This window comes from Equus przewalskii, chromosome 18 (assembly GCF_037783145.1).
Source record: "Equus przewalskii isolate Varuska chromosome 18, EquPr2, whole genome shotgun sequence".
Taxonomy (NCBI): Eukaryota; Metazoa; Chordata; class Mammalia; order Perissodactyla; family Equidae; genus Equus; species Equus przewalskii.
The window spans coordinates 14,780,269-14,799,001 of record NC_091848.1 but is presented as its reverse complement, the minus strand read 5'-3'; the positions used below and the strand labels follow the sequence as shown (position 1 = coordinate 14,799,001).

The 18,733-nt window shown below is 36.0% G+C and overlaps 1 protein-coding gene and 1 long non-coding RNA gene across 3 annotated transcripts in view; one reads left to right on the top strand and one right to left on the bottom strand.

Annotated features, from left to right (window-relative positions):
• LOC139076992 (uncharacterized) overlaps positions 1-1,542 on the bottom strand; it is a 34,511-nt gene extending 32,969 nt beyond the window's left edge. Inside the window, exon 1 of the long non-coding RNA XR_011529080.1 lies at positions 1,472-1,542. This is a non-coding gene — a long non-coding RNA (uncharacterized lncRNA). The remainder of the gene's footprint in view (positions 1-1,471) is intronic.
• The window catches only part of SPATA16 (spermatogenesis associated 16), a 227,097-nt gene that overhangs the window by 102,227 nt on the left and 106,137 nt on the right, over positions 1-18,733 (top strand). For both annotated transcript variants that reach the window (XM_070582355.1, XM_008530780.2), the window contains exon 4: positions 3,874-3,963. In XM_070582355.1, coding sequence (XP_070438456.1) covers positions 3,874-3,963 — 90 coding nt within the window. The remainder of the gene's footprint in view (positions 1-3,873; positions 3,964-18,733) is intronic.

Sequence of the window (18,733 nt, the reverse complement as noted above, 5' to 3'; positions counted from 1 at the left end):
TTGCTGCTGATCATACTTTGAGTAGAAAGGTGTATACATACACACAGACACCCACATAAACATATATACATACATACATATGAGCATATACATATGTACGTATATATTCTCATGCATAATTTTAAAACTTAAGAATTAACAAGAAATTAGTAAAATTTTTATTTTTAAAAGGGTTAGAGGAGGGGTAAAATATTACTGGGTGATATAAAAGAATGTTTGAATGCAGAAAAGAAATGTCACATTCCTGGATGGGAAGACAATAGAATAAAAATGTCTATTCTTCCTAAAATTAATCTAATGCCCTTATTTTAATACCAGTGAAAACGACGAAATGCTGTTTTTTGCAACTTTAAAAAATGAAGGTTTTAAAGTTCATCAGGAAGAATAAATATGCCATATTAGGTAAATTTTTTCACAAAGAGAACATTAAGCAATTCTTTTCCTTCCAGAAATTAAAGTATATTTTTAAATGACAATAATTAAAACAATTTGTTTCTGTCACAAAAATGGACAAATCAAAAAGTGTGGACTACAAAGTCCAGCCACTGATCCAAGGGCGCATATGAACTTACTGTATAATAAAGGTGGCATATCAAATCACTGACAGAAGGATAAATTATGTGACAAGTGAATTGAGACACCTTGAATAATCAATAGACATATTCGGTCTCGCGCATTATGAACTTAAGACTTAGTAAAGCAAACGTACATGCATGCACACACATTAACTTACATAAACTTTAATATAAAAGATAAATTTTAAAGGAGTCACTAATAGAAGTCATAAAAAGCATAAGATATACCACAGGTAACAAATTGATGAAGAAAATAAACTTTATCTATTATAATATTTATTATTTTACATGATCCCATTCTCTTAGAATAGGGCTAGTCAATCAAGTGAGCAGTCATGGCCCATTAGTAACAGTATCTCCATTCTTCTGATGAAAATTCAATTACCTCTGTTATTTAGCTGTTCTCTCTAACATGATCCGTGTTGTTTTACCAAAAGCCCAATCAGCATAGCTAAATCACAGTTATTTCCTCTTGGATAAAATCAGACCAATGATCACAGAGATCTTCTCTGATTATAACTGTGGGAGTGTTTGTTGTTTTCACTCCAGCCCCAGTCAGAGTGGCCCTTTTGGTCTTAGACTGCCTCCCGCAGTTCCCTAAATGGCATCAAATGATAAATGATTAAGAACTCTAAAGCCTAGATCAACATTTCCTCTGCAAGTTGAACACAACATAAAACACATCTTTAAAAGGGTATGTCATTTTAGAAAGCATCAAATAAATTACTAAAAATGTAAAAACTAGGCTTCACAATCACCACTAGCATTTCCTTGCCAACTGTCTCATAGGGCATATTATAAGCACACAGAGAACACTCCAATAATTACAAGAGCCAAAAATAATAAATTGCCAAATATCTCACTCCAAATTTCTAAACATTCTTTTATGATTATACCTCCATCCCTCAGGGTAGACGGGGTCTGGGTCTTCTTTGTGTCCTTCTTATGAAGCTGTGACTCACGTGGTTCCAGGAAGGGTGGTGTGATGGTTAAAAGAAACTAGTCCAGTGTAGCAATAGTGATTTCCAAACTCATGCCCTTTACTTGTATTTCTTCAACACCATAGAAAGGATTTTTAATTATAAGCAATTTTTAAAACTCTATCCTTTTTTAAAATCACACTGAAACATTGTTTACCTCACCAACTCTCACTACCCACAAAATTCTTCTCCTCCACCTACTTCCAAAGCCACTCTGACTCTTCCTCTCTCTCCTCCTTCTCTTTTACTAAACCCTTCCCTCCCTACTTCTCCTGCCCACCACATCCCATCCTTCTCTCCAGTCTAATCCATCTTTGTCAAAAAAAAACTTGTCTGGCAAAGCAAGATTCTTGGAGAATAGCTCAGCAAAACCATAACACTACAGCATGGGCAGAGATGTCAAAGCTAGAAACATCCATTCAATAAGGATGTTGCCCCTTCACATTTGCAGACATTTACTAAAAATGCATAAGTGAATGAATGATTGCAAAGTAAGAGGGAAGAATTAGCTGTAATGTGGAAGAAAAAGTTCTGGTCAGAGTCGGAAGACCCAGGCCCCTAGGCAGAGCTCTGTTCTTTTCACTCTGATCTACTTTTACAAGATTACTTTTACAGGGATAAAACATATAAACATGCTTTGAAAACATACTTTTTTCCTGAGTCAATATAAAGTATTAGTAATAAACATTAATAGTTCAGTATTGATATGGAATAAACTATGTAATAGGTTTTAAATTTCCAACATTTTAATCAGAAATCACCAAAGTAAATGATCTGTGTTCTTGGGGGATTAATGTATTCATTTGTACAAATGATTAGTCATAGAATACAATAAACCTTCATTAACTTAGGCCCCCTAATTCAGAAATCATCCTAGGAGAGGCAGGAACATATAAAACGAAGTGTTGTGGCTAAAGATGAGAAATACAATAAACTTGAAACAACGCTCCAACTAACTAGTTGTGTTTGATTTTAGAAAGGTCCCTTACCTCTCTAGATTCTATTCACTTATGTTTAAAGTGAGCTAAATTATTCATTCTATCCATCTCATCATCATATAATCTATGATTCTACATGGACCAGACAGATATTTCTTTTCTGCTTTATTCTTTCCTTAAGCAATGTTTCTGGGAATGGAAATTTTTGCCTCCATGTTTTTTAATCTGGAGTTCATCAATAGCTTTACAGGGCTATTCCCTAAATTTGGGCAATTATATTTATGTGCATTTTTCTGGATAGAGGGCCATAGCTTTCATCTGATTTTCAAAAAGCTCTGTGAACTTCTCAAAAAAGATTAAGAACCACTTACTTCAATAATGAATTAATTCCATGTGATTCTCATCAACTTGTAAAAACAGGCTGACAAGAAATTTGCTTGATCATCCCATGTTGGTTCTATAACATTTTGCATCCCACATCAATAACACAACACACTCTGCTACTATAAGCTACATTTCAGACTTTCACTAATGACTGTCTCCCCATTGGGTGATGGGCAATGGCCTACATCTGTCTAGTTTGTCTCATTATATCAAACGCCTTGAATAGTGCGTGGCTTTCAGTGAAGCAAGCAAGGGGAATGTCTACCCGCTTATCTCTGGGGGAAGAAGGCAGCTGTGGAGTGATCATCTTCTCATCTGGACTTGCACTGAAACTTCAGAACTCTATGAGATGATGGAAGAATCAGCAAGTAAGGATAGATAGATCATCTTATCCACATATCAAGCTTTGTAATTTCAATAACAGCAAATGGAAACCCAAAGTGAATAAAGGCCTTACCAGAAGTGGCAAGGTCAGGACCAGAGTCCTTAATGAGGGATCCTTCCATTTTACTACACTGCCCAGGTAGAGGAAAAAACAGACCCAATTATGGAGTGCAAATGAACATGTCACCCAAATGCCAGTTCCTTTCTTTTAACTGAAATTCAGCAGCTAACAACCTCCTCCCTCATTATAGGAAGATATGCCATAAATAAACTGGGATTTTTGCCTGATTTATTAACGTAAGCAAATAAAACAACGTCGTATCTTATATGTAATATAAGTTGGATTCAAATTTTTTGTCATTTGTCATAACTACAAAAGATATCCAGTGCTATAAACAAAATTGCTTTTACCATGCAAACTTAGTTAGTTTTTCAATAATGCTTGTTTATTTGTCTTAACTGATAATTATTAGAAGAAAAGGGCTTCAATCATTAGTATCTTTTAAAATATATAGTATATAAAATTGAATGGATGCTATTTCATTCCTCTAGACTTCTGGTAATTGACTTTTCAAACCTAATAACATTTGCATTTCTTTTATCTTTTTCCAGGAGCATTGTTTTAAACCCAGCCTATTTCCGAAATCATCTTCGTCAGGCAACAGTGTTTAGATGTCTGGAGAGATATTCAGAAGCTGCCCGGTATGTTTGTTATAACTTTTGTGAAGATTGATTTCAAGTTAAATTAATTTTATTCTCAGCTTCTGGTAATAGCATAATACAACTTTCCATTTCTCTCATGGAATATGATTTTACCAGAATTATTGTCTTATAAACGTCAAGCCAACAATTATTGACTATCTTTTTCTTTAATTAAAGCCATTCTGTGTTCATAGCTCTTAGTAAAATTCAAACTTTCTAGCCATGAGGTCACTGATAATGATGGGAAAACTTCCATGGAAGATTAGAAATGAACTTGACCTCTTGCTTTCAATACATTCCTGATCCTGGTTGTAATGACACAATTCTGTGCCTATCTCTTTTTTGAGTTCTGGAAATAAAATCCAACCACATAAAAAGGACCCCAGGAGCCCATTTCTAGAAAAGATGGCATCAGTTATAACACCGAGGGTTGTTAGAGGTATCCTAAAGTATTGCCTCTTGGACTCCAATATGTTTCATAAAAACCTAGTGAGGCAATTCTTAATGTTCTCATGCCCAGAACCTAGACTTATGGCAAATACTTGTAAGAATTGTGCAGCAGCCTCAATGTTACACTCAGAATTCCTCCTTACCTATGACAACCAAGGCTTATTTCTTCCTGGGTCAAGCTCATCATATCAGACTCCCCTTCCCTTTGATAAACTCTCTCAAAGAATTTTCCTCATCTCCCAATGTATAGGTACCTGCTGTTTCTTGATCATCCACTTTAGCACCCCAGGAATTTATCAAGAAATTGTGGGTGATTTTCACATTTGGTCCAAGCATAACTCCTAAGAAATCCACAGTAAATAGGGATGGGGGGCCTAGGGTGCAGGTGGCTACTGTCTCTAGAACATTTGCAAATAACACTTTCTTGGAAAATGGAGTTTAAGGAATTTAAGTGGATAATAAAATGGTTCCATAAAACTGATACCATGTGGTTAACAGCAATTGCGTCTGTATAAGATGGCCCTAGAAGTTACCTGAATTCAATTAATCTTTTTATATAGTCCATTTTTCCTTGTGCTCCTTCTCCAATATGTTTTAGCTTACATACTCACATATGACTTCTTCCTGCTTTTTATTTTCTCCACTGAGTTGTCCCTGTGGCTTACTTTCTGTTCACACACTTTTCCTAACTATGTGAATGAGAGGGAACTTACAACGATAGTAAGCTTCCTTCTGTCCCAGCTGTTTAAAGATCACCAGTTATAAATGAAGCTAATATATTCAGCAAAAACAGACAGTTATCTGTAAAATAGTTTTCCTTAAGAGGTTGTTTATTAATTGTCTTCTGAATCTAATCAAAAGATAATAGGAGAAGGCTAGATGCAATGTCAGAACTAGATTGCAACTAGTAAAAATCTGCTATGGGTGTTCTGGAATCAGTTTGCACAAACTCTAGAAAGCCGGTTGTTAAGTATTCAGGAATTTTGGGAGAGCTAGATGTTAAACTATAGGAGAAATTAGCAATGCTGGGGAATTTACACTATGGAAATGGCAAATGCTGCAAATCCAGGCTTTTTGGGTTTAGGGGAGAGCCAGATGACTAGCATATCATTGACTATAACAATTATTACCAAGACTAATTGTTTGAGCTAAAGTGGTGAAGACAATTCCTTATGGGTTCCAAAACAAATAAACAATGAGAACTTGAAAACTAGAAAATTGTCTGTATTTACCATGTAAAATTAGCACTGAATATCCATTGTCCTTGACATGTATATCTCTGCAGTAAAATAATTACATCTGTTTCATATCATTTGATGACTGACCTGACAGTGCTCCTTGAGAACATTCCCAATAACTGTTGGCTATGCTGGTATGGACTTTTAGCAGAAAAACAGATAGAATGGCTTTCAGATACAAGTGTTTTTCATCTTGGTTTCCTTGGCTATTAGCTACATCTTCAACATGTGGTTATCAGTCATCCTCTTTTTCCCCCCAAGGGAAAGAATGCTATGAACGATGAGCATGAATATCTTAGTATCTCTTAGCTATTAGATTTCCAATGTAAAACAATAAATGCAATTCAATATATAAAGTATTCATGTTTATCAACCAATTTCTTGGAGATTTGGGTAGTTTGGTTCAGGCTTCTTACAAGTACATTATATTAAAACTCAATGGAAAAGCCAACACATCAAGGTTATTTCCTCTTGGATGCCAAGTAGTCACGTTTCTGAGATTGAGAGGCATCTACCACATACAGAAAAATGCAATTACTATGTGGCTTAGGAAGACTTAAAACCATGATTCTCATGGAAGTGGGTCATCTCCTATCTGATCCAAGAAAGAGTATTTATAACCAGTCCCTGGAAAGTGGGCTGTCTAAGGTTTCCTGAGCAAAACCAGCTGTACCAGGAAGGAATTCCTAGTGCATAGGCCAGAAAAGAGTCTCAGGACAGACTCATAAAAGCTCAGATTCTCAACCAGACAGGCCAGAAGAAAGGCTACTCCCTGTGACTGAATAGAAGGTATCAGTCTGATTTACATCAATGGACAGGTCCTTTTATTTTAAGGGGAAATATCTTTTTAGTATCAGCCTACCAGAAGAAAGAGCAAAAATATATCGATGGTAGAAAACTGAATAAAAATAAGGATATTTTTTTTTGGTTTAGGCTCTACAGGGATGCTGGTCATCCTTGAGGAGACAACTGGCACTGGTAAAATTGGTGAAATCATATTTTCAGACCACAAATCTAAATTGAGATTTCTGTAACGCCCCAAGAAACAGCCAACCTGTGAGGCCTTAACCGAAATAGCAAGCAGCCTAGCTCTTTAACATCTCATTGCTTCTACGCATGCAAAAGTATATATGTTGAAGTAGAATGTCCTTGCTCAAATCCGTCCCTCCTCCCCAACACTCACACTTATACGCGCAGACACACACACACACACACACACACACATCATTTGGCCTACTTTCATAAGAAAGATGATAAGACAAAAAACAATAAGCAGAGATGTGAAACAAAAGTCAAGAGTGAGTGTTTTGTGAAAAGAACTAATGACTCTTGATAATATGAACGGCATGATGTGGCTCGTCTCTATATGCTCATTGACTTAAGCATAGGGCTTGGCATATACCAAGCACCAGTTCAGGTTTGAAAATTAAATTACCTAGTTTTTGAGTTTGTGGTTAATAACAATTTAGCTACATCAATAAGGAGACATTACATGAAATTGTTAGTAGAACCCTGGTTGAAAGATAAATATGAGAGTGTGCACACTGTAAAGTCATGTGATAGTATCATGCCTCCTATAATGGAGATCCGTAAGGCAAAAATAGATGACATTGCACAGAATCTTTAGTTAAGACCACGCTGTGTAAGAGGACAAACAGGAGGTAACACTAAAGGAGAAAGCACAACAAGGCCTCTTTATCCATCACTGAGGAAGAACAAGCTGTGTTTTTCTACATACATGAACTAGGCAAGGATATACTGGAGCAGGAATAATGCATTCAAATGCTTACAAAGCCCAGGCAGATGGTGTGTGAACGAGGCCGATTATAAGATTAAAGGATGTTGTTTGAACCACAAAAAACTGGAGTAACTAACTAGAGTGACCATTTAATTTATCTTTCAAATTGGACACTTGTGATAGTGAAAGTGAGCACCATTAAGGATTATAAAAGGAAAACAGGCATAAACGGAGATTGTCATGAGCACAGTGGCCACATGGTCAACCTACCACTGGCCCTTCCGAAGGGAGTGGCCGTATTCAAGTCCAGCTAATGTTGCTGTATAGGAATGTAGTTGCAGTGTTGCAGCTTTTTGAGTCTTCAAGAAACAGTATAATAATTCAGAGCTTTCCAAGAAATTTCTTCACTTTTAAATGTTGGCAATTATTTCAAGTTTTTCAAACACAGTGTCGTCTTAAGAAAACTGAAGTAGTCCTCATTCATGAAAATTTGATTCACTGAAGAATCAATTTGCCAAATGACCAATTTGTAGAATTCACCAAATTTAAAGTTTACTAAAACTTATTTTAAGAAATAATCTTATTGAATAATTAATATGAATATATTTTCTTATGTGCATATTCCTCATGAATACATTCAGCAACTTTTTTTTAGTTTTGGAGAATTTTCCAATTTTCAAAAGCTAAAGTCATAGCATGGTTTATTCTCATGAATATGTTCTTCCTGTGTTTATAATTATTACTCTACTGTTCTTGAATATACTCTATGACTATTTTCTCAAGAATATAACCAAAATTTTAATTTGGAAGTCTAACAACTTATGCTCATTTCTTTCTGAAATTTTAAAAGTCATTTTTTGTTTTTAACCTTGTATCATTTATAGGATTCTTTCCCCAATTTTTGGAGAGTGACCAAATTTACCTATTTGATAAAATGTATTTTTAACTGTTTATAGCATTTACAACAATTCATATTTAATCAGACAATTTTAACAGCATTCTTCTTTATCTCCTGAAGATAGAAAAGCCAAGATAGGGAAAATGGACAAGAAGCAACACCATACAATCTGGGGAGACTGAAGAACAGAGAGAAAGTGAGGGCCCTAGAACCATGGAGTTCTAGTTTCTTTCAAATCCATCTGTAGGATTGCTGTAAATTTTCTCAAGAGTTAAATAAACTAAGTTTAGTAAGTAAATATATTTATAAATTTGACAAATTGGTCATTTGACCAACTCATCATCCGATGAATTGACCTGGAGCCCACAGAAGGCTGTGGACCACATCAAATTTGAAGCCTGGACCAAGTCCTCTTTTCCAGCTCTAAATGAATACTGGAGTTTAATCCCTCCAGGGTAAATGCTGAGCTTCCTTCTACCAACATGAGGTTTCCTTCCCCGGTCCAATTTTGTGCTAGGCCACTTCGGGAAAGATTTTAGTCTAAAACCAGCAATCCACTGTCAGAAAAAGATGGTATTTTACAGAGTTCAGTAGCTTCAGTTAATTTACTTTCTGCAACAAATCTGATCTATTCTAAGTTTTATTTTGTAATATTACTATTTAATACCATGTAATATATGTAATATTGTGAGAAATAGATTAACTAATAAAGTAAGTAGTCTTAAATTTTTCTTTATCTTCGCACTTAAAGTAATGCACTAAATGACAAGCTGAATTTCAGAACTATTTTATGTTACACGTGACTTTTAGAATTAAAAAAACAAATTGATGAGACGCCGCCAAGTTGTATCAGTCCGCTTGTTGCTAGGCTAAGAATTTTCTCCCTCATAGCTAATTCTCAGCTTTGCCTCTCTCTCTCTTCACCTCTGACAATGTCTTTTAGTTTACTCCTGTTTTACATTTTGGCTACCTGCCACTCTCATCCTGCTTCTCTGCACTCACCTCTTGTTTCATGCCTCTTCCCTCTTTCTGAAAAATTCCTTCCTCCCTTGTGAGCATCCCCTTCCATCTGGTCATTAAGATGCCATCCCAATGCATTTCATTCAGTCTGTAAGACTTTGGCTCTCCTTGGTGATCACCACTGCTATAACTGATCAGTGATTACATTTGCTTTATCTTGTATTTTATACTTGGAATTTGAGACAGATTAGGATATTTGAATTTTCTGGAAATCTGCTCTCCAGATGAGGATACAATGAAAACCTCAAACCATAAATCCCTTGAAAAACAGATTCTTTCAGAAAGGAATGATCAGCCATGCCTAAGGTGTGACACATTAGAGTATCAATTTTTGAATGAGAATTACTATAAACACTTAGGGTCTGGGCTCCATATGAGCATAAAGATGTCCCAGTGTTCTTCTTTTGCCTGGAAGTACGTTTCTGCTAAGCCAAATCAAAACACAATACTCCAAGATGCATTGATTCGTGGCTACCCTCAGTGACAAGTAAGATGGTAGAGGTTAGTAGAGGTGAGAGTAGGTGGGTTTCTTGAGACCTAGCGTGGGATTTGAGGGTTTTGTTCTTTGTTGCTGTTGTTTTCTTATGAAAGTTGATCCTACAGGAAATTGGGAAGAATGCATATATAAATCACAATCTGCCGAAAGAAAAGAGATCCAAAAATAAACTGAAGTGTTCGTTCAGAAATCTGGTAGCATAAAGCACTGGTGCTGTCTTAGACAAGCAGTCACTCAGGAGTAGTCCTACAGCAGCAAGCAGGAAGAAACTGTGTCAGCTTTTTTGGTGTCATGGAACTCTATGATTTTAAATGAGATTATTATGTATCTTGCAAGGGAGGAGAATATACTGACAGGTAGACTCGAGACAAGTGATTCTGAAAAGATGATAGTAGTGTTGGGAGTTTATTTTAACAGTTCTGATTCAATTTGAAGTGTAAAACCCATTCATTCACCATTCAAGGTGCTAAAAATATAATCACAGATTTTTTTGGTTAAAATAAGTTCTCATTTATGTCTACAAATAGATTAAATGAAGACTGTAGGATAATTTTTGTTCTTAAACTGGTCATCTGCCTAAAGGGTTTTCTGTCTCTTTCTTGGAGGTAGTTCACCATTGCCAGAACAGCTTTAGTGTGGTCTGGCATTAGTCAGTCATATATGACATATAGTTACATGTTGGAAGACAGACATGATCATTCTACCATTAAGTGACCGTTCTTTCTCTAGATATAATAAGGCTATGTGAACCCTAAACACTGTAAAAATGTTGCTTCTTGGTGTATGATTTCTAAAACTGACATTAGTAAAGAGATACCTAGTCATTTCACGTGGCTTAGGTTAAATTTCTAAGACTACAGCACATCCTATTTTTATGTGTGTAAGTTGTACTGTTTGTGATTTCAAGGAAAAAAGTGAAGGTTAAAATACACTGGAGCTTCAAGTTTCTAGCCGTCCCTTATATCTTAAGGATTTAAAATTGCAGACTTATAAATGGCTAATTTCATAACAAAAATATTAATTTTAGGGACCAGCCCTGTGGCATAGTGATTGAGTTCGGGGTGCTTCACTTCAGTGCCCCGGGTTCACAGGTTCAGATCTCCAACACAGACCTACACCACTTGTCAGCCATGCTGTGGCAGCAGCCCACATACAAAATAGAGGAAGATTGGCACAGATATTAGCTCAGGGCTGACCTACCTCAAGCAAAAACAAAAGGGAATATTGGCAATGGATCTTAGCTCAGAGCTAATCTTCCTCAGCAAAAAATAAAAAATAATTTTAAGGCTGCAATGACATCAGGAGGCTAAAAAGTAATTCTCTTGCCTTAAGAAGAGTTGAACCTTTTGGACATAATCCAAATTATAAATAAATTATTGCAAAGATACATAATCTTACATAAATATAGAAAAAAAATTATTTAGCTGAGACTGTTGAAAACAACATCTAAAAATTCATGAGAGAAAAACAAACATTGACTGACCTTGTGAATCCCTCCATCTTGCTGATGTTTATCATAATAATTATTTTTGTCCCTTTTCTCTTTTATATGCTATGCTATGTATTTGCATTACATTTAAACATTTCTAAAATAATTTATAAATGCACAGTTCTAAATGGACTATGTGCTTTTTCTGCAAATATTGGTCTAGAAAACTGTGGCAGAGTATAGAGAAAGATTTTTTTCTTTGTCATGGATCCAACCTTGCCTCTTAAAAAAAGTGGGTGGACGGTCCACTCCAGTCACATAGCGGTAAAGTTGCACACTCCACTTTGGCGGCCAAGGGTTTGTGGGTTCAGATCCGGGTCATGAACCTAGTACCCCTCGTGCGGCCACACTGTGGTCGCATCCCACATAAAATAGAGGAAGATTGGCACAGATGTTAGCTCAGCAACAATCTTCCTCAAGCAAAAAAAGAGGAAAGTTGGCAACAGATGTTAGCTCAGGGCCAATCTTCCTCCCCTGACCAAAAAAGTGGGTGGAGCAATGATGAGTACATAAGAGAGAATGCAGAAAAGCTCTAGGATGTGACATTTTAAGTGTGAAGAAATAGAAATCTTCTCTTTCCTCTCTTCTTTCCTTCAATCAGATGTCCACCCAATTCCACATTTTCTACAATAATAGAATGTAGAAAACCAGTTAAACATTACAAAGCTTAGTCCAAAGGAGCTGAAGTTTAACTCTGAGAGTTCTGTGCAGTTTTCTAATATCTAAGTGTTGCCAGGTGAATGAGAGTTTAGTCTGCAGATGCTAAAATTATGACAAATGGATCAAAACCTGCATGTTTTTAATCTCTAAATTGGAGGTAATAATAGCATTTATGTCACAGAGGTTATTATGAGGATAAATGAGACAATTTATGTGGTGCACTTAGCACAGTGCTTGGCACATCACAAACTCAATAAAAAATGAGCTATTGTCATTGTTTTTGTTCTTGTTGACAATTAGAGCTCTTTGAAGATAGATGAAGTTACCTCAAGAGACAATGAGTTTCTCAGCGTTGAAACCAGAATATGTCAAGCAGTCATTTAGCTGAGGTATTGCACTACATGAGGCAAGACTATGCCATGGGCTCTTTGATCCTGTCTCCCTCGGAAAGTCAATGTCAATTCTGTATTTCTGGAAAGCCCAGCGTTAACATAGGGACTGAAGGGCAAGATTCTGATGGGTTTAAGGTGTTAAAAGGGACAAGATTTTGACTTTTTAAAAAATTCTGTGTAGGACTAGATCATTAATTTTAGCATGCTGTTTCATTCTGAGTGATGTTCCAGTTATTCCTGGAGGGTAAGTTAGAGCATCATGTCCCCTGGGGTGGGCAGGTGGAACTTCAAATTACGTAGAGAAAGAGAAGAGTTCAGGTCACCTGATCCTAACTCCAATCCTCTTTTTCTTCCTTTCCTCATTTCTGTCAAAAATAGCAAAACCTTGATAAAAGATTAGGCTGGAAATCCTAACAACACACTGCCAGAAACTCTGAAGTTTTTCACCTTTTTTTTTTTTAATACTGACATTGGTTCATCACACTATTATGCACATAAATTAATCTTGATGCCACTAATTGTGAAAATTGCTTCTAAGCCAAAAGTTCTGTTTCTGTCTCTGCCTGCTAAAGAGGAATCATCTACACTAGAGAATTATAGTCAAGCCCGAGAGACCTGGGTTCTACTCCGAGGGCTACAAATGACTAAGTATGTGTGACCTTGGGCGAGCAAATTAAGTAAGCTCTTTGAGTTTCCATTTCCTCAACCATAAAGTGGAGATAATAATACTGCTTTACAAAGTAAGCATAAGGATTAAATTAAATAATGAATATAAAACTCTAAACTCAGTGCCTGGCACACAGTAAGCCCTCAATTCATTATTGCTGCTGCGGCTGTTATTGCTCTTGTTGTTACAAGCTTGGAAGAATGATGTCTAAAACCCTAATACATTCACTCTGAATTAATTCTGTTAAGTGAAACTTTGTTATAAAAATTATATTCCTGGACTGCTCCCTCAATTTATCTCAATTTTAGTAGCCATCATCTATGACCTCCTGCTCTTTGCCAAGCTTTATGTCAGATGCTTGTTGTGCATATCTTTGTTCCTCACAACTCTGCAAAGAAATTATATTCCGCATTTTGTAGGTAAGGCAACTTAAGCTAGAGTTTGAATAATGTGTTAAAGATCATGCCATTGATAAGTAGCAAAACTTGAATTCGACTTTAATTTTATCATCAAGACCCCGACTCTTGCACAAAAGGATACACATGATATTATTAGACTTTGTATTTGCCATTTGGGTGAGTTTGAAATGGTGTTACTTTGTTGTGATTTACATTTTCACTTTTTTTACTACTAATAAGCCTGTGAATCTTTAATATATTTATTAGCCAATCATGTTTCCTATTCTGTAAAATGCTCATTTGTGTATTTATCTTTTGCTCATTTCCTATTGGATTGTTTGTTTTTTTATTATTGAATCTTAGGATTCTTTTTTTTTCCCCCCAAAGATTTTATTTTTCCCTTTTTCTCCCCGAAGCCCCCTGGTGCATAGTTGTATATTCTTCGTTGTGGGTCCTTCTAGTTGTGGCATGTGGGACGCCGCCTCAGCGTGGTTTGATGAGCAGTGCCATGTCCGCGCCCAGGATTCGAACCAATGAAACACTGGGCCACCTGCAGCGGAGCGTGCAAACTTAACCGCTCGGCCACGGGGCCAGCCCCTAAATCTTAGGATTCTTTATATATTCTGAGTGTTAATAATTTTTGGTAATATGTGTTACAAATAATTTCTTCTGATTTAAGGTTTATATAATCATTCTCATGTATCTTTTGATAAAAAACATAAGCCTAAACACTTAATTTTAGTTTAGTTAAATGTAGTCAAATTCCTTTATGATTTGCACTGTTTGAGTTTTAAGAAATACTCTCCTATCCCAAGCTCAAGAAGATAGCTGCATATATTGTCTTCAAAAATTTTAAAGTTTTCCCTTTGCCTTTAAATTTTTGACCCAATGATAACTGATTTTTATATATAATGTGAGGTAGGAATCTATTATCATGTTTTTCCCTCAATGGATAGCCAATTGTCTTGACATCATCTTATTAAATCCTTTTGCTATTGATCTTCAATGTTGGCTCTATCTCTATCAGTTTTCCTTATATGAATATGTTGATTTCTGGTCTCTATTCTGTTCATTCATCTATTTGTCTGTTGCACTGCCAAAACCACACTATTCTATATAGGATGGTTTTGTAATAGGTCTTGACATCTGGCAAAGCAAACCTCCCTAACTGATTCTGTTTTAAGAATGTCCTGTCTATTCTTGGCCTTTTGCTCTTCCACATAAACTGTATAAAGTGTGAATTTGAATTCCAAACCAAGGAGTGTAGGTTCTGGTTAGGAATTCCCAAAGAAGGCTTTCTTACTTTTTCTTGTGCTCCACCAGCTTCCAAGGTCAAGACTAGCCTGTAGTTCCTCTATTTTGCTCTGTTAGAGTTTCTCCGAGTTCTTTGACTGAACATGTCATTTCTTAAAGAAACCGTGATGGAAGTGGTCTTCCATTCGATCTTCACTTTGCTCAGACCTCAGGCTTTGTCTCCTTTTCCCCATGCACATGTCCTGTTAAAAGACAGTTACTAGACCAGTAAATATTGACAGATAACCTCAGAAAAAACACCAACTTAGTGCTTGCTTACCAAACTCCTTTACTTATATAACACTACCCAAACATTAAAAAAAAAAAAGCCTATTTGACACAAAGGCACTCCCAATTACCAGAAATGAAACAATTTGAGTAACAAAGTAAATATTAATAGTATCAAAGGTAAACCCATAAAATTACATGAAGTTCATACTAACATAAAAATGAATAAATAAATAAATATATAGGGAACAAAGAAAAACTCTTGCTTACAGAAGAATATCAATTAATAAATGTGGAAAGAATGGGAAAAAATCAATATAAGCCAACAGCACAGTAATAATTGTTGCAGGCAAGATCCAATAATGGACTTTCAGTTTCTAGTCCAGCATATAAGGAGCTTAGAAGTTGCTACTCGATCCTAACAACAAGAAAATAGCTGAACAAACTGAAAAATCAACAACTCTTCTTAGATCTGTAAGAGAAGTGAGGTCACAGGGTAAATCAGCTATCCCAAAATTGGAGAGACAGACAGAGACACAGAATCACAACTTACTAGAGGATAAATCTCTGATCAAAACCTCTGTGGGTGGGGCCGGCCCAGTAGAGCAGCGGTTAAGTTCCCACGTTCTGCCTCGGCAGCCCAGGTTTCACCGGTTCAGATCCCGGTGTGGACCTTAGCAGGTGCACCGCTTATCAAGCCATGCTGTGGCAGGAGTCCCACATATAGAGTAGAGGAAGATGGGCACGGATGTTAGCTCAAGGCCAGTCTTCTTCAGCAAAAAGAGGATGATTGGCAGCAGATGTTAGCTCAGGGCTAATGATCCTCAAAAAAAAACAAAAAACAAAAAAACGAAACCTCTGTGGGAACCAGTGCTGGAGTAGAAAAACCTGAACTATAACTGACAAATTGCTAGAGGCTCAATGTGGACAACTCTGAGAGCTAAAAGTTCCAGGGGGATTCAGTCATAAGGAGGCCCCTACAGTTTTGTGAGTTTTACCTCCAGGATCCCTACCAGGTCCTCACAGTGAATATGGGAGAAAATTCCCCTCACACTTCCAGCAGAAGGAGGGAAAGAGGAACCATTTTGAAATATGCCAGAGCATTCTGCTCTTCTTAACAAGGCCTGCCCTCAAGAGAAACTATTTTATCAGAATCTGACATAGCTGGAGAAAGGGAAATACCCAACTCTAGCCTCCTCTAGCCACTTTGTCACACCTAAGGGAGGGGGCCTGAGCAGCACTATGAGGTCCACAGCCCAGGGGCACAGACTCACCTGATGTAAATCATTGACAGAGGCTTAATCTAGGACTTCATGATGCTTCCCCTCCCCTCACACCTTACCACTACGTGGCTAAAAGTCTATTTACTGCTCTTCCTTATACCCAGTACATCATGTCCACCTTTCAATAAAAAGTTAAAAAGCATACTAAAAAGCAAAAAAAAGAAAAAACACCCATAGTTTGAAGAGACTAAACAAGCATCAGAACCAGAATCATATGTGGCAGGAATGTCAGAATTATCAGAACAGGTATTTTTTTAAAAGTATAATTAATGTGCTAAGGGCTTTAATAGAGAAATAGACAACATGCAAGAAAAGATAGATAATGTAAGCAAAGGGATAAAATTCTAAAAAAGAGAATCAAACAAACACTAGAGATCAAAAACACTGTAATAGAAATGAAGATTGCCTTTGACAGGCTCATTAGTAGAATAGATAGCCTGCATAAAGAATCTCTGAGCTTGAGGACATGCCAATATAAAGTTCCAAAACTGAAAATCAAGGAGAAAAAGGATTGAACAAAGAAAAAGAGCAAAATATCCAAGAACGCTGGGGCAACTACAAAAGGTGTACATACATGTAATGGGAATACCAGAAGGAGAAGAAAGTAAGAAACGAACAGAAGCAAGATTTGAAGCAATGACTGGGAATTTCCAAGTATTAATGTCAAACAGCAAAACACAGATTCAGGAAGCTCAGAGAACAACAAACAGGACAAATGCCAAAAATCTATACCTTGGCATATCATTTTCCAATTATATAAAATCAAAGATAAAGAAAGAATCCTGAAAAAAGCCACTGGAAAAAAAATCTTACATATAGAGGAGCAAAGATAAGCATTGCATCCAACTTTTCCTCAAAAACCATGCAAGCAAGAAGAGAGTGAATGAAGTACTTAACATGTTGAGAGGGGAAAAAAAGCAACCTAGAATTCTGTACCTTGTGAAAGTATCCCTCAAAAGTGAAGGAGAAATAAAGACTTTCTCAGGCAAACAAAAATTGGGGGAATTCGTTGCCAGTAGATCTGCCTTGCAAGATATGTTAAAAGAAGATCTTCAGAGAGAAGGAAAATGATATAGGTCAGAAACTCAGATCTGCATAAAGAAAGGGAGAGATGAAAGAATAAACAAATGAAGGTAAAATAAAAACTTTTATTTTTCTTATTCTTAATTGATCTATCAGATATTTGTTCAAAATAATGATAGCAACAATATATTCAATTACATAAGCATATATATGATTATGTATATGTATATAGGCACTATGTGTGCTTATGGATAAGTGAAATGAATGACAGCAATGATACAAGGGATGGGAGGGAAGAATTTGGAATATTTTGTTATTTTAAGGTACCTTCACAATCTGTGAAATGGTATAGTGTTATTTGAAAGTGTGTGTGGATTAGTTGTAAGTGTATATTGCAAACTCTAGGGCAACCAGTAAAAAAAATTTTAGAAGAAGTTTAATTTATACGCTAAGAATGGAGAGAAAATTGAATCATATAAAATGCTCAACCAAAACCACAAAAGACAGAAAAAATGTGGAAAACAAAAATAGGAACAAGGGCAACAAATAGAAAACAGTAATGATATGGTAGATATTAATCCAATTATACCAGTAATCATTTCAAATATCAACAGTCTAAATATACCAACAAAAGACAGAGATTGTCAGAGTGGATCAAAAAATAATATTCAACTGTATTCTGTCTGCAAGAAATTCAATTTAAATATAAAGGCACACACAGATTAAAAGTAAAGGGATAGAGAAAGATATACCATGCTATCACTAATTGAAAGAAAGTGAGAGTGTCTATATTAATTTCATACAGAGCAGACTTCAGACCAAGAAAAGTTCTCAGGAATAGAGAGGATCATTACACAGTGACAAATAGGTCAATACTCCAAGAAGACATAATAATCCTTAGTGTGTTTGTGCCTAACAACAAAGGATCAAAATACATACGACAAAAATGATAGAAATTCAAGGAGAAACACGTGAACCCATTATTATAGTTGGAGACTTTAACACCTCTTAATTAGACAATGAACAGATTCAGCAGGCAGCAAACAAGTAAGGATGTAGTTAAACTCAACAACACCATCAATCAACTGGACGTAATTGACATCTATAGACTGCTTCATCCAACAGCAGCATATTATACATTCTCCTCATTCTCACATGGAACATTCACCAGAATAGACCACTTCTAGGCCATAAAATACAGCTTAGCAAATTTGAAAGAATAGAAATCATCCAATATCTTCCGTCAGACCACAGGAGAATTAAACTATAAAAATAAGAGCAAATTAAATCTAAATCAGAGAAAAGGTATAATAAAAATTAGAGCCAAAATCAATGAAATTAAAAACAGGAAATCAATAGAAAGATAAATAAAATCAATAAGCCATTAGCCAGGCTAACTAAGAAAAAAAAAAAAGGATACAAATTATTATATCAGAAATAAAAGAGGGAACATCACTACAGCTTCCATGGACATGAAAAGAATATTATGAACAACTC